General features: G+C 43.5%; 1 protein-coding gene across 1 annotated transcript in view; it reads left to right on the plus strand.

Annotated features, from left to right (window-relative positions):
* The first annotated feature begins 371 nt into the window (after positions 1-371).
* EXPH5 (exophilin 5) overlaps positions 372-20,791 on the plus strand; it is a 118,783-nt gene continuing 98,363 nt past the window's right edge. Inside the window, exon 1 of the mRNA XM_077298339.1 lies at positions 372-550. Coding sequence (XP_077154454.1) covers positions 426-550 — 125 coding nt within the window. The 5' untranslated portion in view covers positions 372-425. The remainder of the gene's footprint in view (positions 551-20,791) is intronic.

Consider the following 20,791-nt stretch of genomic DNA (forward strand, 5'->3'; position numbering starts at 1 on the left):
TGAATTTTCACTTTATTAGTTCTGCAGATATATTATGAGTTTATGTTGATTTTACGACATTTCCCTGGAGTTTGTCACAGGGCAGCACGTGTGGTGCGGGCAGGAGCCGGGCACGGTGAGGTGTTATCAGGCTGAGCACTGTCCGCTGGTGTCAGCTGCTGGTTACACTGTCACAGTCCAGGAGCTGCCACAACTTCCTCGACGCTGATTGGTCACCATCGCTCCTCTGCGCTCCTTCCTGCAGACTGATTGGCTGTGCCGCCTGTCCATCACGAGAAGCGTCCCAGCAGCAGGTGCCTGTGTGGAAAGTTGCGAGTTGCCGCCGCAGGTATCGCAGGGTCCGCAGCCGCACTGGACCATGGCGGCACCACACACTGAATAAGCGGCCGGGACTTACACACCTTACCGTGTCACCTGCCAGAGACATGATGGACGACCCTGACCAGGACAGGCTGGATCTCAGCTTTCTGAAAGAGGAAGAAGTCAGCCGGATCCTGGAGGTGCTGGAGAGGGACGAGCAGCTGAGGAGGACGGAGAGAGAACGGCTGAGGTGAGGACAGCGATGCTGGGTGAGGTAGTAATGAGGAGCAAGGAGCACAGATAAGGTGACAGTCTGCAATCTGCGACCTGCTGCATGAACCTGCTGCACATGGAGGGTGACAGTCTGCAGTCTGCAACCATCTGCAGGTAACCTGCTGCACAGGGAGGGTGACAGTCTGCAACCAAATGCATGTAATCTGCTGCACAGGGAGGGTGACAGTCTGCAATCTGCGACCATCTGCATGTGACCTGCTGCACAACGAGGCCGACAGTCTGCAGTCTGCAACCTGCTGCATGTAACCTGCTGCACAGGGAGGGTGACAGTCTGCAATCTCCGACCTGCTGCATGTAACCTGCTGCACAGGGAGGGTGACAGTCTGCAATCTGCGACCTGCTGCATGTGACCTGCTGCACAACGAGGCCGACAGTCTGCAGTCTGCGACCTGCTGCATGTGACCTGCTGCACAGGGAGGGTGACAGTCTGCAGTCTGCGACCATCTGCATGTGACCTGCTGCACAGGGAGGGCGACAGTCTGCAGTCTGCGACCATCAGCATGTGACCTTCTGCACAGGGAGGGTGACAGTCTGCAGTCTGCGACCATCTGCATGTAACCTGCTTCACAGGGAGGGCGACAGTCTGCGACCATCTACATGTGTAATCTGCTGCACAGGGAGGGCGACAGTCTGCAGTCTGCGACCAGCTGCATGTAACCTGCTGCACAACAAGGGCGACAGTCTGCAGTCTGGGACCATCTGCATGTAACCTGCTGCACAGGGAGGGTGACAGTCTGCAGTCTGCGACCATCTGCATGTAACCTGCTTCACAGGGAGGGCGACAGTCTGCGACCATCTACATGTGTAATCTGCTGCACAGGGAGGGCGACAGTCTGCAGTCTGCGACCAGCTGCATGTAACCTGCTGCACAACGAGGGCGACAGTCTGCAGTCTGGGACCAGCTGCATGTCACCTGCTGCACAGGGAGGGTGACAGTCTGCAGTCTGCGACCATCTGCATGTGACCTGCTGCACAGGGAGGTTGAGAGTCTGCAATCTGTGACCATCTGTATGTTATTTGCTGCTCAGGGAGGGTAACAGTCTGCAATCTGCGACCAGCTGCATGTGACCTGCTGCGCAGGAAAGGTGATAGTCTGCAATCTGCTACCAGCTGCATGTGACCTGCTGCACAGGGAGGGTGATAGTCTGCAATCTGCTACCAGCTGCATGTGACCTGCTGCACAGGGAGGGTGATAGTCTGCAATCTGCCACTATCTGCATGTGGCCTGCTGCACAGGGAAAGTTACAGTCTGCGACCTGCTGCATGTAACCTGCTGCATCGGGAGTGTGACAGTTTGCAGTCTGCGACCAGATGTAAGTAACCTGCTGCACAGGGAGGGTCACAGTCTGCAATCTGCACCCACATACATGTACATAGTATTTGTGCTATGATGTTGATGTGCAGGAAGAGTGCTGGGATGTGTGGTGCACAGGACAAGTGGTTGGTTGTGCGGCGCGCAGGATACTTGGTTACACACTGAAGTGAGCACTGTGTATACATTATGGTGTCCTGTATCCATAGAGCTAAGCTCCAGGTTGTAACAGAATCTATGAACCGACCCAAAAACATGAAATCTGTCACCGCACTCTTTTACATAGAGGGCACCCCCGTGGTGATGTGCTGTAGCGGGCGTACCTTTTACCTATGTCCACTCAGGATCAGTGCTGTAGCATGGAGTGCTCGTGCCTGGGGTAAGTATCCTGCACCCCATAACGTTTGTACCAGTGCAGGTTGTCCAGGTGTGAAAGCAAACTCTGAATCATGAGAGCGCACACTGTCAGGATTCTCCGGTACTGCTACTGCAAGCGAGCGGTCAGATGACCTCATGTGTGCGATTGAGATATACGTGGTCAGGTACTTACTGGATGTGTTCGGCTTCTCCCAGTTCACTTCTATTGAGGGAAGCCGGATGAGAGTAGTCAGCACGTGACTGCAAGTATAGGAATCGCATGAATGCAATCGTGTGACCGCTCGCTGCGAAATTTTGTGGAATCATGACACCATGCGCGCTGGCACTATTCAGAGGTCTACAGACTTTGCTCTCAAACCTTATTTATCTTCGAGAATACCGATGTAGTTAACGTTTGCCCTTTGACCCTTGAGATTTTAGCGCCTTCTGCTGAAATCATAGTTATACTTTTTTTTTGTTACTTTTTTATTATGTAAATATTTTGTTACCGTAACCCTAATTTGGGATAGAAAAGGTATGTGAAAACGTAAAATTTATTAGAATGTCAGTTTTTTTGTTCTGTTTTACGGAGGACACTTTTTAGATTTTGGGGACATATCTCCCAGCAGGTCTCTGTCCTTTAATAAAATTACAAATAAAAGTAGAAGCGGAAAGCTGCGTGATACAGTACATGAGTCAGTTCTCTTCTCAGTTTCTGCCTATGCAGAGGGCAGCAGCTGGAAACAACCTCATCTGGACTGCTGCGCTCTGCATAGAAACTAGGGGCAACAACTGAGATGACAGAGCAGCTGCCGGCTGCTTTACTCGTTCAGATCAACAGCTACCACTTCAAGGTACTTAACATTAGTCCTTTTCAATCATCAGTGTTGTGAGAAGTCAAAACTTTATACCCCTTTTGAATATGGTGCCCTGTTCCAAGGGGCTTCTGTCCCCCTCACACTAAGCCGCTGCACAAGACCGGACTCAAAGTCTTCAGGGCATCAACACTGCTCTGAATTGTGCAGTCTTTGCTGTAGATGCTGTTGTGGTTATTGTGGCTGATTTTCGGCAGATTTTACCCTACAGATTGCGAAGGGGCATTTCTGTGGCAGAATATCTGCAGTGTATTTGCTCAATGTGAAAATTCCTTTAGAAATGTCATATGATATTTGCATCTGTCCATGTAGTCACTCTATAAAGCAGGTTTGGGATCACTTTACAGCAGTACAAATGACCATTTTCCGTCATTTTCTTGTAAAGGTGTAGTGACACGGCTGTTAGCGTGCGATGCAGTGAAATAGAGAATTCTGCAAATTGCTGCAGGCTTTACTGCTGTGATGCAATATGTATTTTGGCCTTGCTTATTTACAGGTGAAACATATTAAAATAGTATTTTTGGCCACCCACCACACTTACTGTCTGCAGAAATACACCCTTAGGACTTATTCACCCCAAATATCCGTGTTAGGGCTGCTGTTATTCGCCCTACTGCAGGCCTCCTGTTTTGGAGGAGAGATCTCTAATGGTGTCAGGTGCGGTGAAGTAATAAGCGGTTGGGCCGGGAATTGTGGCTGTAAATCGGACTGCAAAATATATGCTTGTGTGAATAAGCCGTAGGGCTTGTATTACACAAGCATAATAGTGAGCTATGAAGCTGTCAATTCAGGGCCTCAGACCTGTTGTAAGGCCCATATTAGGCTCATGTTCGTCTTTTTAGGGGACAGAAAATATGGACAACCTCATTTGTATGTCTGCCTAAAAAAGATCAGAGATCAGGAGAAGTACAAAGTTCCTCAGTATAGTCAGTGGCTCCATTGCGGGTTCCACCTAAATCAAGTTTTTTGGGAATTTAGTATCATGTGGTAACTTACATGGCTCCTCAGCACCGCCCTACTCACTGTGGTCACTGTGCGGCTTCTCCTCATGTCAGGCTGTTTAGCTGAGTTTGCCTCTTGGAGCACTCCTCATCACTGCTGCATCTGAATGTGTTTCCATTTGACTTTAGGGAGGCATGGCTGGTCTCTGCAGGAATTTAACCCAGCTGTGTCCTGCAAAGATTAGGTTCCCTGGCCTATCATGCGCCAGCAGGGTCTATATTAGGCAGCTCCTCCCACTATTCCTTGTCTGAATGTTGGTTCCTTGTCTTCTTGTACTTGGTTTATATTTCTGTATTCTGTCTCCCGTTATCAACTCGGCCTATTTACCAGCTCTGTTTGACTTCTCCATCCCTGACTCCGGCGTAGTACTGTGAACCCGTGCTGCCTGGCCGACCTCGGACCGTCTGACTTTGCTTCTCTCTCGCCCTTCTGTATCTTGTACCCTCACCTCTGTCCCTATGGTTAGCTGTTGCAGTCCCGGGGACTTCCCTGGAGTGGTACCTGGTGTTTACCCGCAGCCCAGCCTATTCTCACCATCAGAGGCCCTAGTGAAGACTAGACATTTAGTCATGCACTTCCAGGGTGAGCTCGGCCTGTGGCGCAGAGGGTCCAAACCCACCAGCGCTACATTTAGATGGAAATTCCCAGCATAAGTGCTGAGTTTAGAGAACATGGTAAATGTGGACTAGGCCTAACAGAAGACCTAATGGAAAACTGTAAAACTGTCTTTAAGAGAACCTCTCAGGTGATTCTTGCTTCCCAAACTGTGAGGATCGTGAATAAGATACCAACTCCTTTATTACAAATGTCCATGTTTCACTTTGAAATGTTTCAGGGTTTCAGAGAAAACATACCTTGAACAGGGAGACAGGAACAACCTGGCTGAGATGGCTGGTCATAGGCACAAGGTCCTGACGAATTCTCTCCTCGTGGCTTGGCTTGACTGATAGGTTTTCCTCTATGTGTGTCTAGGGAGGGCTTTTGTCAGGTACAGGGGTTATCTACCTTTGTGGAAATTTCTGACAAGTGCTGCAGCTTCCCGAATCCTTGCTGTGTGTAATGTATACACCATTAGGATTTGGCTGCACTTGTGGGCACCAGTGGTTGTCATAAGACCACAGAATGCTATGTGCATAGATGCGGTCGTGTGCAGATCATAGTCTCAGCCATTTTGAACATTGAAAGAAGCGGCCAACAGTCACATGACAACCAGTGGAACGGCAAGCATAGCCAAATCCTTATGGTATGTACATTACACACTGCTCGGAATTGCCAAGGAGTTACTAACTTCACGTAGACTCCAGTGCAATTCACATATGACTTCGGATTGTCTGCCATTCTACCATCCTTTTCCAGCAAAATCATCAAGTTGCAGAACAAGTTACCCATGTTTTTGGCTGCACGACTTTCCTGAGGATTGCTGTCGCACGACTCATGTTGTCATGCAGCCCCAGCCCAGTGCACGCTGTCCATGGTGTGGGTGGCATGATTCATCTGACAGATTCCCCTTAAACTGTTTACTTGTACAGACATTTTTCTTTAATGGAAATAGTTTAGAGGTAGAATAGCCTGTGCATGAAAACCTGGATTATATTATTCATACAGTGAACCATCCAGTCTATTGTCTGCCATATTTCAAAAGTGACATGTTGGCCCCCTCCCGAAATTGTAGACAAAAGAGTGTACGGACGAACTTTTCCTATAAAATTCTTTTTCCTCTCTTATGTTATGTTCATACAGTGCAGAAATCAATGCGCACGGGTATGTGCAGACGTTCAGGAAATGGCAGCGCTTTGATATACCTATTTATGTCCTGTGTCCTGCATAGGTTCTTGGTCATTAATGCGGGTATATCCCTATTTTTACACGTTATTATTAGTGATGAGCGAACGTGCTTAGATAAGATGTTATCTGCCATGCTCGGGTGCTAACCGAGTGTCTTCGGCATGATGGAACACTATGTCCAAGTCCCCGGGCTGAATGGATAGCCTGTTTGTTAGGCAATCCATCATTCATGTGACTGTCGAACAGCCACGAGACATGCAGCCGCGGGGACTCAAACGTATTTTTCGAGCACGCAGACTACACTCTATTCGCACCCGAGCATGGCGGTATAACATTTTATCTGTGGTGACACTGGGATTATGTGTATAATTATAGGGCGAGTTCTCAGTGACACTGTAGTAACCAGGCCAAGTGTGGAACAAGTGAATTATCCTGTTTCTACATCACAGTCGGAGATCAAGCAGGTTTATTGTCTTCCGTATTACTTTGGGAAAGGAACATAAAAGTGTTAATAAAAGTGTCACATAATGCATAAGTTATTAGGATGGCACTTGTAATATTAAAGGAGAGGAAATGCAGTTATAACCATACGTGCGCCAGTTATATTGTGCGGTCATTAAAGGCTTACAGTGCAATTATAGCAAATTTGATCTGACACATATTTCCACGAAAGAAATCCCAGGCCGTCCATCTGTTACAGATGTGCAGTTGTGTGTACAGCAGATCCTCTTATGGATTAAAGTGGTTGTCCAGTCATAAGATATTGATGACCTGTCTGATTATATCAGATGGGTAGGGGTCTGACCCCCGGCACAGCCACCGATCAGCAACTACAGTGGCCTGTAAAAGTTTGGGCACCCCTGGTCAAAATTACTGTTAGGCTGCCGTCACACATTCAGTATTTGGTCAGTATTTTACATTAGTATTTGTAAGCCAAAACCAGGAGTGGGTGATAATTGCAGAAGTGGTGCATATGTTTCTATTATACTTTGTTTATAAATTGTTCCACTCCTGGTTTTGGCTTACAAATACTGATGTAAAATACTGACCAAATACTGCTAGTGTGACGGCAGCCTTATTGTGAACAGTTAAGAAAATTGAAGACAAAATAATCTCTAAAAGGGCTAAATTTAAAAATGACACATTTCCTTTGTATTTTAGGCACAAAAAATATATATTTTCGTCTTTTTTAAATCTTACAAAAAGGAAAATGGGCCATGTAAAAGTTTGGGCAATCTTTCAAGCAGCTCTCACTGAAATTTTGCTTGGTCTTCCAGACCTTATCTTGACCTCCACTGTTCCTGTTAACTGCCATTTAATAATTACATTTCAAACTGAGTAAAGGGAAACTTGAAAACTCTTTGCTCTTTTCTTATAACCTTCTCCTGCTTTGTGGGCCTCTACCATTTTCATTTTTGAAGTGCTAGGCAGCTGCTTAGAAGAACCCACTTCTGCTGTTTTTTGGCACAAGGTTAGAGGAGGCTGGGTTTTTATAAAGCTGTGAAATTTGCATCATCTGGCCTTTCCTAACAATGATACTGAACAAGCCATAACCCTAACTGGCTAATAAAGGTCTGAAACCTTGGTCAAAAGTATCTGTGCAGATAAACCTGAAAGGGTGCCCACACTTTTGCGTCAGACCATTTTCCTTTTTGTAATTTTTAAAATGGAAAAAATGACAATATATATACACCGGTATTTATTTATTTTTTGCCTAAAATACAAAGGAAATAAGTCATCTTTAATGAAAAATTTCAGTGCCCTCCTCCCAAACCAAAATAACTACTGTAGATGCTTTGGAATAGAGGGGGAGCCCTGACAGAATCTGTTTTTTTTTTTTTGTGTTGCATTGGAGCTGTATAAAAAAAGAAAAAAAATGTATTTTTTGTTTTTATTTTAACTGTATGAAAGCAATAAAAATACATTACATGCAATAAAAGGATATAGAAGTTAGTTTTTCCATGTTACTTTGATGCCTGACATATATTTTTTATTGTGGCTCCTGTTATTTTAGTGACACTGTATTATATGTTAATATCATGGTAATTATTAGGTGCTTCTATTGTGGGTCAATTAGGAGGACATGTTTCAACTGGAGCTTTATAAAACTGTGATAAATTGTGTCTCCTGTCTATGTGGAGCCGAATAATCTCTTTCTAATTTAAAAATATATGAACTGACATTTCTGTAATTTTATAGGGATAGGTGTAGGACACAGCAAGGTCTTTAACTGGAGACGTAATGAAAGGAAATGTGTGGAAGCTATGGAAGGAGAACAGTTTTACACAGTTCCGTTACCTGTCTGGCGGCCACATTGTGCTACTGCACATCCTCCCCTATGTGAGTGAATAGAGGCGGATGTGCAGTACTCGGCTGCGGTCACTGTGCAGTACTCGGCTGCGGACACTGTGCAGTACTCGGCTGCGGACACTGCAGTACTCGGCTGCGGACACTGTGCAGTACTCGGCTGCGGACACTGTGCAGTACTCGGCTGCGGACACTGTGCAGTACTCGGCTGCGGACACTGTGCAGTACTCGGCTGCGGACACTGTGCAGTACTCAGCTGCGGACGCTGTGCAGTACTCGGCTGCGGACGCTGTGAAGTACTCGGCTGCGGACACTGTGCAGTACTCGGCTGCGGACACTGTGCAGTTGACGGAGATGTGCAGCTCTGCATCTGATCACATCCGGCTGCCACCAGGACCAGCTGATCAGCGGTGGTGCCAGGTGTCGCACATCCTCTGATCTGATATTGATGACCTATACTAAGAATAGGCTATTAGTATCATTTATTATGTCTTGATACATCAAACCATTGAATTAAAAGGGGGTGTACTTAGTTTTTCTCGTGACTATATGCAGTATGTCATACAGCGTTAAGAGGTCAAAGGAAACTATAATATTGAGAAGGCAACATTCCCGTCTCAATCGTCCAAGGGCTGTAACACCGACCCTTTTGTACTTCAGGAGATACATCGCTCCCAGATGCTTTCTCTGCTCACCAAAATTGTGCTGCCTTTTTTGGTGAGCGGTGTCACATTTTGGGACAAGACCCTTTCCATGAAACCATTCCCTTTAAAGGGAAGCCACATCCGTTTGTCGGACAAAGGGCAGAAAGTGTCTAAAACTCATACATACAGTGCAAGTCGTGAAAGTCAGTCTCTTGGGACAAATTGCACCAGTTTTCTGTTGAAAAAAAGATCTTGAAAAATATAAACTAACCTTCATACAGGGAAACTGAATGTATAGAAATTTTAATTCTGTGTTGATATATAGCAGGAGAAATAAAGGGGGTAAATAGAAAGTGATATAGTATACCTGAACATCTAATAGTCTTATCTTATCAGTAGGAAGTAATAAATGTAATAAAATTATTGCTTACATCAAACACCATGTGTCATACACAAATAAAGTGACATTACCGCAAGAGCAGTGTTTTGGGATTTTTAAATTACCGTAGACATAGTTTAGCTTTTCGCTGTGTATAAATAATAGAAACCCTTAAATTTTTATTTAGGATATGATCACAAATTGCTAGTCACACATTCACAGCATCGGTTATGTTATACATTTGAGTTCGAATCCTTGAGCCTGTGCCTTGTGGTTGGCTTCGCTGTCCCCTGAGCCACAGCAGATACACCTTTTCTCCGGGTATTTAGTTTCTGTTATCCTTGCTTCAGTGTTTTTAGGGTATCAAGTGTTTTCATTTACTCATTTGTCTGCCCTATCACCTTTTGGGTGCAGCTTTATATACTTTCCCCATGCTGGTATTTTACTTCTGGTGATAGTCTCATTTAGATCTCCAAACATACTGCTGTAGTTTAACCTCTTACTGACATCGGACCTAATAGTACGCCAATTTTGGACTCCCTCCCTTTGATGTGGGCTCCAGCGGTGAGTCCATATCTTTCCGGGGACATGTCAGCTGTTTTGAACAGCTGACATGGGCCCGCAATAGCCGCGGGTGGAATCGTGATCCACCTGTGGCTATTAACCTGTTAATAGTGGCATTTAAATCACGCTTCTGGCAATCGCAACGGAAATACGCACACTGGTGACCCCCGTCACGTGATCACGGGTCACCAGTGTGTTGGCATGACAACCTGAGGTCTCCTGGAGACCTCTAGGGTTGCCAGTGCCGGCTTGCTGTGAGCGCCACCTAGTGGTCGGCACTCTTAGTAAGTGAACAATTCTGCTATATAGAAGCGATCTGATCATCACCTCTATGTAGCAGAGCCGATCCGTTTGAATACGATTACTAAAATGTATTTTAATACTTTGTACAAAAGCCTTTACTGGTGATGACAACTTCAAGATGCCTTCTGTATGGAGAAGCTAGTCGCAAGTATTACTCAGGTGTGATTTTGGACCATTCTTCCACACAAACATTCTTCAGATCCGGAAGGTCATGTGAGCTCCTTCTATGAACTCTGAGCTTTATGTCATGGCTGGATTCAATCCGGTGACCTGTTGCTTTGTGGTTGGTTCTTCTGTCTGTTGAGCTATTGCTCTTTCCCTTCATTGACCAAATGCTGATTGTTCCTATTGTCTTTATTCTTCCTTCTTGGTTTACTCCTTTCCAGGTGTTTTCCATTGTCCCATTTTAGTTTGCCCTATCGCATTGTGGGTGGGGCGTTATAAATTATGCCTTCACTGCACTTCTTTGCTGGCTAACCTTCAAGGTGGATTTGTGCTAAGGAGACCCAGCCCATTAGCTACTAGACTTTTCCTTGCTAGACTTAAACAGCTTATATCCTTGCTGTGTTTCTGTTTGTCTAATTTTCCATCACCTTTTCCTTTTACCACTGTTAAGTTTCTAGGAGTTTCATTTATTTTTTTGTTTTCCTAATAATTCCCTCTCTCCCCGTTTCTTTCATACATGGAAAAAACCCAAACAAGCGATTTCCTAACTGTGCTGGATCAGAGTGTCATCTACACTTTTACCATAAGAGTTTCATCATTATTTCTCATATGCACAATAAAACAAAAAACGACTGATGGAGGTATTGTTATTATTATTATTTATTATTATTATAGCGCCCTTTATTCCATGGCGCTTTACATGTGAGGAGGGGTATACATAATAAAAACAAGTACAATAATCTTAAACAATACAAGTCATAACTGGTACAGGAGGAGAGAGGACCCTGCGCGCGAGGGCTCACAATCTACAAGGGATGGGTGAGGATACAGTAGGTGAGGATAGAGCTGGTCGTGCAGCGGTTTGGTTGATCGGTGGTTACTGCAGGTTGTAGGCTTGTCGGAAGAGGTGGGTCTTCAGGTTCTTTTTGAAGGTTTCGATGGTAGGCGAGAGTCTACTCCTACTAACCAGTCAGTGAAAAACAGACAGCATTAGCATGGCCTTTGTTTTATGTTCTCAGTTTTTCTTGGACTCCTAGACTTGCATTGACATGTCTCAATTTTTTTGCATGGTTGACTGAATATGGTCTTATTGCTTGAACATTCCACCTGTAATATTGTGTAGGGCTAGGTCCCCACCACTTCAGCTCTGACCTATTCACTCAGGGACTTCACTAGTCCTTTGAAGAAACCCCATGGTATCTGGCACCAAGACGTAAGCAGCACAAACTTTAGGGCCCCGATTTATCAAAGCTGTTACGCCAGAATTCTGGTGTAAAATGCTTTGTAGAGTCGTAAACGTGTGTAATGTGGAGTTGCTCCAAACTCTTGTGACTTTTGATGTTTTTACGCTATTTTGAACCAGCTTTGCCAAAATAGGTGGAGCTGGGTCAGGGTGGGGGTGCAAAGGGGCATGGCAAAACTGGTTCGTCTAATTCATGATGAGCTGCAGTGTGCCTTACACCAGAAATCTTACTCCAGTCACTGAGTGGTGTAAGATAAGTCACATACCTCTTTTCAGACATGCCTGATTCATTAAGAGATATGCATCTGTTAAAGAAAAAGGTGCCTCTGACTCCAACATGCCCCTACTCAAGACTGGAGTGAACAATGCTGGTGTTGATGAATCGGGACCTAGGTCCTGTAAGTTGTGTGGTTCGATCTCCATGGATCTGACTTTTTTTTCCCAGCATATCCCACAGACTCTTGACCAGATTGAGTTCTGAGGAATTTGGGGACAGATGATCACCTTTAACTCTTTGGTCAAGATTGGTTTGAGGAACATGACAAAATATGCAGTGTGGTAGGGGCTAAAAGATGCACTGCCATTAGAAAACACCCACCACGGTGAAGTTATGAGCTTGGTCTGTACAAAGTTTAGTAGGTAGGTAGTACATGCCAAAGTAGCATACTCATAATTACCAGAACCCATGGCTTCCCAGCAGACCTTTTACCAGGGCATCACTCTCCTCCTGCCTCCAAGCCTTCTTGCCACAGGGAATACTAGCCACCTGGCCATCCACATACTTTACATAAGGTATGATTCATCAGACTAAGTGCATTCCTCCATTGTTTCATGATTGGTTCTGGTGCTCACAAGCCCATCGTAGACGACAGAGGCAAACACGGGAACTTGGGTGTGAAATTCTGATGTTCTGACCATGTAATTTAGCCATCACAAGTTGGTTCTTGGAGAAAGTGGCTCAGATCCTTAAATGTGCCCATTTTTCCTACTTTCTACATCAAGAAGTGACTGTTCTCTTGCTGCCTAATAAATCCCTCACAGTGACAGGTAACAACATAATCAATGCTCTTCACTTCGCCTGTCTGTGTCATTACTTTTATTGCTGATTGGTTTATAGTCTATGCTGTCAGATGATTTTAATAAAATACTTAATGTGTTAAATGTAGTGCCCAAAGGCATGGATTCCAGATGTCTAGATCTCTTGAAGAGGTTGTTGTATCTTCTATCTTCAGGAGCGGACTGCTTCCACATCTTCTGCTGCCCAGTACGCTTCTGATGATTTACCATTTGGACTATTATTATGATTATTATGTCTGTGTGGCATTGCCTTTGCAACATCGGAGGAATGGAGAGGTCAGAGCAGCACTTACAAGCTCTATAGCAAACAGCTTGCAAGCACTGCGCTCCTTGCTTAGGAGACTGGCCACTTCTGATAGATGGCATAGGTGGCCGGTTTCTTAGCCAATGAGCTACAAACAATCAAATTAAAAATCCTTCTGTTTTTTTAGATTGGAGAAGATTTTCAATAACAGGTAAATTTCAAAGTTACTTTTTTTTTTACAAGCACCTTGCAGTTTCACTCATTTAATAAGATGAGACAACCTCTTTATGCTTTCAGCTTATGAATGCACAAAACCCAATTCTTCTAGTGATCACTGGGGCCCCAGTATATTTATCGCCAGTGATTCTATATTTTAACATGTACTTTATTTATGACATGTCAGAAGATGAAAAAAAAAATGCCCGTACCCTCGGAAACATTTACTAATTACTATACACCCTAAGGCTTTGTGCACATTGCCTACGGACTATTATAACATAATAGTGCCAAGAGCCTTCATTGTGCATCTATATGCCTCTGATTTCGCACCAGTAGATTTGTCCGCCTTCCATCAGACTTTTGTGACGTATTTAATGTAATGATTTTTTTTTTTAGGGGAAAATCCCTTTTAGGGCATATTTGAAACTCTCTAAATTGGTTCGGCAGAAATTCACAATTTTGACATTTATGGCTCTACATACCTGAAAATTTGAAAGAATTTGCCATTGGTGACAGATGAGAACACCCTACAGATTTTTTTTTTTACTTAATGCACGTATTTGGGTCTAAAAATAATTTTTTTATTGGGTTTCTTTACAACTTTTGAAACCGTTTGGCATTTACAGGCTCTTTGTTTACCTGCACATTCAACTGTATATATGTATTATTTATATATATGTATTATAATATATATTTAAAAAAATAATCACTTTAATCATTTGACCTGGAAATTTCCTCATTGATTTGGGTGATTGTTCTTGATAAAATATAAATTGTATTCAAGACGAGATGTCCGTCTAATCCAAGTCTTTACTTTCTGAGAGACTGAAATATTCTTAAATGACTGCGAGGACCTGCGACCACGTCTCCCATCCCATCTTTTGGACAGTTCCCAACCACTCAAACCATTTGACCTTTTATAAATGACAGCAGAACTGTTTTCTTTGGGTCAAGAGGGTTTGGCCACAGCACTTACGTTCTCCAAAAACACCATCACAACATTTTAACTTCCCATGTCCATCTCCTTTCACCGTGTTCCACTGCCTGAAAAGACTGTTTTCAGCAGGACCGTAGACTCTTCTACTTGAACTTTTCGGGCCACAGGATAACCTCGCGTTACAGTGACAACCTTATTAAAAAATCATGCAATGAGCAAATGGCAAGAGAAAATGCTTCTCTTAAAACAACCATGTCATGCTATTAATCACACTATTACAATCTTTATCCCTCCCTATTTAGCGGTGGGGAGGGGTGCACTTCTCACCAAAATTGCTAAAGGTACTTTTCTTCTCATGTCAGTCCTATTTATGATATCTCAAACCCACCCCTTATCTATTGGAAAATAAACTGTCCTACAATCCTCTCCTTGTCCCTTAGGTGACCCCATTACTGCCCTTGCAGTCCCTTGTCACTTCCTTATTCAGAAAGGGGTATAGTAATCAGGTCTCCATAATCTTTGAAAATTCTTGGAGAACAGGAGAAGTCTCAAAAGACTGGAGAAGAGCAAATACCGTTCCTATCTTCAAAAATAGGAAGAAGGTGGACCCAGGGAACTTTAGGCCCGTGAGTCTGACTTCCATACCAGGAAAGATCTTTGAACAAATTATTAAACAACATGTATGTAAGTACCTGGATAAGAATGAAGTGGTTAACCATAGTCAGTATGGGTTTGTAACTAGTAAGTCATGTCAGACTAACTTAATTTCCTTCTATGACAGAATCACTGACTGGGTGGATCAGGGAAATGCTGTAGATATAGTATCTCTTGACTTCAGCAAAGCATTTGACAAAGTATCTCACACCATCCTTCTTGCAAAAATGACTAACTATGGAATGGACAAGGCAACTATTAGGTGGATTCATAACTGGCTTAGTGATCGGACCCAAAGAGTCGTCGTAAATGGCTGCACATCCAGTTGGAAGAATGTCTCAAGTGGGGTACCACAGGGTTCTGTCCTGGGCCCTGTATTGTTCAACATCTTTATCAATGATTTAGGTGAAGGAATTGAGGGTACGCTGATTAAATTTGCTGATGACACAAAGCTAGGAGGGATAGCTAATACTAGAGAAGAGAGAGAGAGGATTCAGAAAGATATAAATGAACTGGAGCAGTGGGCAGCAACTAACAGAATGGTTTTTAACAAGGAAAAATGCAAAGTACTACATCTGGGCAATAAAAATGAAAAAAGCATTTACAGAATGGGAGGCATAGGTCTAAGCAACAGCACATGTGAAAAGGACTTGGGTATACTAATAGATCAAAAACTGAGCATGAGTCAACAGTGTGATGCAGCAGCAAAAAAGGCAAATGCAATTCTGGGATGCATTAACAGAAGCATACAGTCTAGACCACGCAACATCATTATTGCCCTCTACTCTTTGGTCAGACCTCATCTGGAATACTGTGTCCAGTTTTGGGCACATTTTAAAAAAGACATCAACAAACTTGAGCAAGTTCAGAGAAGAGCGACCAGAATGGTGACCGGTCTGCAAACCATGTCCTATGAGGAACGGTTACAGGATCTGGGAATGTTTAGCTTGCAAAAAGGAAGACTGAGAGGAGACTTAATAGCTGTCTACAAATATCTCAAGGGCTGTCACATTGTAGAAGGATCATCTTTATTTTCATTTGCACAAGGAAAGACTAGAAGCTATGGGATGAAACTGAATGGGAGGTGACACAGATTAGATGTTAGAAAAAAGTTTTTAACAGTGAGGGTGATCAATGAGTGGAACAGGCTGCCACGAGAGGTGGTGAGTTCTCTTTCCATAGAAGTCTTCAAACAGAGGCTGGACAGACATCTGTCTGGGATGATTTAGTGAATCCTGCTTTGAGCAGGGGATTGGACCAGATGACCCAGGAGGTCCCTTCCAACTCTACCATTCTATTATTCTATGAAAGTGACCTAATGTTTAACCCCTTACTGACCTCGAACGGGATAGTACGACCGAGGTCCGGCGTTGGGCTCCGGCGGTGAGCCCACCTCAAAGCTGTGACATGTCAGCTGGGTAATGAAAGTTTCCTGCCAGAAAGGCCTGTTTTTGTAGTACTGTAGCTAAGGGTGTAGGAAGATATTTGTAGAGAGCAAAAGTACAGCGACTTGGGATGGCAGAAGAGTCCACAGCTCCATGGAAAGTTCAGTGTCCTTCAGAGGGTTGAATGATTCAGAGGAATTTGCCTGCAAAGCTTGCCGCCTGTAGCTAGGCAAATAAGGGCATATGTAACTCACGATAGTTCTCCTGAGAAGTCTGGAGGGAGTGTATAGATTTTGAGTTCTCCAGAAAATAACTAATCTAACCATTTGCTTGGGAGTTACGGTCTTGAAAGCTTACTTTTATATAGAGAATTAGGAGGTTAGATTTTTCTTTAAGTGTCTTATTTGTATTCCCGACCTGCAGTGGTACCAGAGGGTTTTTCTTTATTGTTGAGGAAAGATTCCCATACCAAGAATTTTTTAAAGAAGAGGTTTTATTCTTTTTTCATTTCCCCAAGTGAAAGGCTGATTTAGAAAATAAATCCTTATTTAATTTGTCCTTAGGACGGAGGTAAGCAGAGTACCGACATGAGATAAAACTTCCCATACTACTCTATCATTTTTGGTAGGTTTGATCTACCCTTAAAGGTGAGCGGAAATTTCATCAAGGAGGAAAGAGAAGATTCCAGATTTCAATATACGTTTGGATATTTGAGGAATAAATCTTTTACACAGTACACATTACACAGCAGGGGCACACTTATAAGATTATCTCAGCACAGGAACTTTTTTTTTTAAACACATCCAATTGTGGAAATTATTATTATTCCAAGATCTATTGATTAAAATCAACTTTAAAATTCACTTTGTTCATGGGAAAACCCCTTTAAGCAAAACCTCTTCTTTGGGGTTTAGATTGGTGTTGTTGCCTTGTTCTTATATTGATGTATTATTATTTTTTTTATTTGTGTCACCCTCTCCCTTATCTGCTTGGTTTGGTAGGTTAGGGTTAGTTTCTTAACAAAAAAACTGTGATGGTATTTGCTCTCAATGTATGGAGCCTGATTCTTCAATATTGAAAATAATTTTTAGGCTTTTTGAAATGTGTCAAGTTGGGGCAGAGCAAATAATTCTTTAGTTTACATGTGGATGAAGAAAAAATATTCTTAAAAAATAATCTCCTAAAATGAAGCCTGGTTTTGTCAATTTTTCATTATAAATTGTTTTTTCATCTGGTATCGTGTCTTAGTTGTCTAAGATTCTAAAAAAAAATGAACTTGTTTATTAATAGTAATAATAATAATAATAATAATAAAAATAATAATTTAAAAAAGTAACATTACAACTGACAGAAATTCTTCTTTTTCCATTTTTATGCCACGTTGCTGAAGCCTAAAGGACAGATTGTCAGATGAATACATTCTTGCAATTAGTATATTTTGGATTATTTATATGTTTGCATTTTTCACCACCTGAAATGTTTTAAGACACTTAGCTTATCTATAAATCATATACATTATGGAATATTTTACATTTTTCTTTTTGCTTCTCATTTTGAGCCTGTGGCAAAAATTATTTTGCTTATGTAGAGACTTCAACTACAGCAAAAATAGTTGTTTTTTTTCATGCTGAATACGGTATGTGTTTTGTGTAATCAAAATACACAGAAATGTGCCCCACTTAGTACAATACCAAACCTTGCATGGAAGATTCCACAACTAAAATAAAGAATTGTGGATAATGGCTATATGTATGATACTGGACCCAGAGAGTGGCCATGGTTATGTAAGGGGTGGAGAGCAGAGGATGTAATTCATCAGCGTACCACCTCACCCGCTTCCAAATGTAGGCAGGAACTAAAAGATGGAAGAATTTCCAGAGAGAAGAACTTGAAGGGGACATCGGGTTAAGTGATACCTGCAGCGCAGTTGCCAAGTATAAAAGGCTGGCGTGTTGAGGTAGGAACTGAGTCAGAGCCAGCATGAAAGACAGAGAGGATGCATGAGCAGTGTAACACACTAGTGTCCCACCCAGAAGCATAGCAACTGAAGAGTGGCTTGATACCAGGGCAGGCGAGACGTCGTTGGTCAAGACCTGAAGCCCAGACTTTGATGGTCAAGACCCGAAGCCCAGACTTTGTTGCTCAAGACCAGAAGCCCAGACTTCATCAGCCAAGACCTAACATCCAGACTTTGCAGATGAATCACCGAAGGTCGGAACATCCAGACTTTACAGGTCAAGCACCGAAGTTTGGACGCTGGTCTTTTGATGAGACAGGACATCTACCGGGTTGATGAGAAGACGCAAGTGAGCCAGGCCGTTACTTCCAATGTAGGCAAATGGTACAGGGTGTGGGCCGGGGATGCACTTCAGGGAAGGAAAGCGGCCAGTACAACGAACATATGGGGTACCAAGTGACTCATATATGTGGGACTTGCTGCCTAGCAGAAATTACCGGCGACCCCCATTAGTACCAGTATACCAATCAAGGGCGCTTGGAGAGCGCCTAGTGTTGGGAGTGACATTAATTTTCATTTAATTGTGAAATAATAAGACAGTGTATACGAATAGAACCTACAATAAGACATTGTACTAAGTGTCGAAAAGTAATATAATGCTTTATTGCCATTACTACTAAGATTGTGTTTACTTGTTTCCATATATCTGTATAACCATATGTTCGTATAGTTAGACATCCTTTTTGTGGTAGGAACAGCTGTGGTTGACTACTTCTGCACCATCATTATCTTGCGTTGTTGCATCTTAGTAACGTGTTCACAGTTTCAGTAGACCTCAGTTATGAAGATCATGATTTAATAACCTTCACTCTCCTTACTGACCCTTATCACATGCCTCATGATTCTGTAGTAGAAGTGAGTGAATCGATTAATGGGTCCCTGGTCCAGTGGCCACGTCTCTAGTCCATGACCGCCAGACAACTTTCTACCTGCCGGAATCACAAGTGACTTTCCTCATTAGTAAGCAGGCCCAATGTGACATCGTGCATGTGACACTCTGCAATGATGATGTCGCACTGGGCTTACAAATGAGATGAGATACTGGGATCCCGGCTGGTAGGACGTGGCTCGCAAGGCTCCTTTCTGACATCCACAGACTACTGACAGTTTTCATGGACCAGGGTCCTGAGAATTGATTCTCTCATCTACAGTTAGGTCCAGAAGTATTTGAACAGTGACCAAATCTTTGTGATTTCAGCTCTGCATTACGCTATTTTGGATTTAAGATTAATTAAACAACTGAGATGCAATTGAAGTGTAGACTTTCAGGCTTAATTTAAGGGGTTAAACAAAAATATCACGTGAAACATTTAGGAATGGCAACCACTTTTCTACAAAGCCTCATTTCAGAGGCTCAAAAGTAAATGGACAAATTGACTTTACCATAAGTAAAATGTCCATTTTTAATACTTTGTAAAGAATTCTTTATAGGCAATGGCTGTCTGAAGTCTGGAAGTCATGGATGTCCTCAAAAGCTCGGTTTTCTCCTTTGTGATACTTTGCCAGGCCTTTTGTAACACCAGCGTCCCTACATGCCTCCGCTCCTTCCCCCTGCATGGATGACGACTTACTCTCCACTCAAGTGTCCCTGCCATGTCCCCTGCCCTGATTTCAGTTCATCAAGGCCTTCACTTCACCACGCAGGACTCCTGGCAGCTAGCTTAGGGCTCACACACAGGATCTCCCTGTCTCTTGAAGAGATAGATTGCACACTCCTAATGTGTCCCCAGCCAATAACTGGGAGGCACTTAAGGCACCTTCACCTGTTGAGAGGTGCCTGAGCAATAATAGTGTTTAGTCAGTCCTGAAGCTGTTATCCCATTGTCAGATCCTTGTACCAGTTCAGTTATACCTGTATCGGTACCAGTTTTATGTAACTGATCTAGCCTTGTCTGAATTTGCACCTTAAGCCTCAAACCGCATCTGCAGTACCTGAACCTGAAACCACTCAGGCAGTACCTGAATCTGAAATGACTCTTGCGGTACCTGAATCTGGAACCACTCCGATGGTACGTGAACCAGAAACCACTCCAGCAGTACCTGAACCTGAAACCACTACAGCAGTACCTGAACCTGAAACCACTACGGCAGTATCTGAACCTGAAACCACTCTAGCAGTACCTGAACCTGAAACCACTCCAGAAGTACCTGAAACCACTACGGCAGTACCTGAACCTGAAACCACTACGGCAGTATCTGAACTTGAAACCACTCTAGCAGTACTTGAACCTGAAACCACTACGGCAGTACCTGAACCTGAAACCACTACGGCAGTACCTGAACCTGAACCACTGCGGCAGTACCTGAACCTGAAACCACTGCGGCAGTACCTGAACCTGAAACCACTACGGCAGTACCTGAACCTGAAACCACTACGGCAGTACCTGAACCTGAAACCACTACGGCAGTATCTGAACCTGAAACCACTCTAGCAGTATCTGAACCTGAAACCACTCTAGCAGTACCTGAACCTGAAACCACTACGGCAGTACCTGAACCTGAAACTGCTCTGGCGGTACCTGAATCTGGAACCACTCAGGTGGTACATGAACCTGATATCGTTCCGGCGGTACCTGAATCTGAAACCACTTCGGTGGTACCTGAACTTGGAACCATTCTGGCAGTACCTGATCCAGTACCTGTGCTTGAAGCTCTGCTCCATCTGAACCAATGCTTTTATCTGTTCTTCCAGAATCCAGTCCTGCCTTGGACTTTGTGTCCGTGTCTG

This window comes from Ranitomeya variabilis, chromosome 3, assembly GCF_051348905.1.
Source record: "Ranitomeya variabilis isolate aRanVar5 chromosome 3, aRanVar5.hap1, whole genome shotgun sequence".
Lineage (NCBI taxonomy): Eukaryota > Metazoa > Chordata > Amphibia > Anura > Dendrobatidae > Ranitomeya > Ranitomeya variabilis.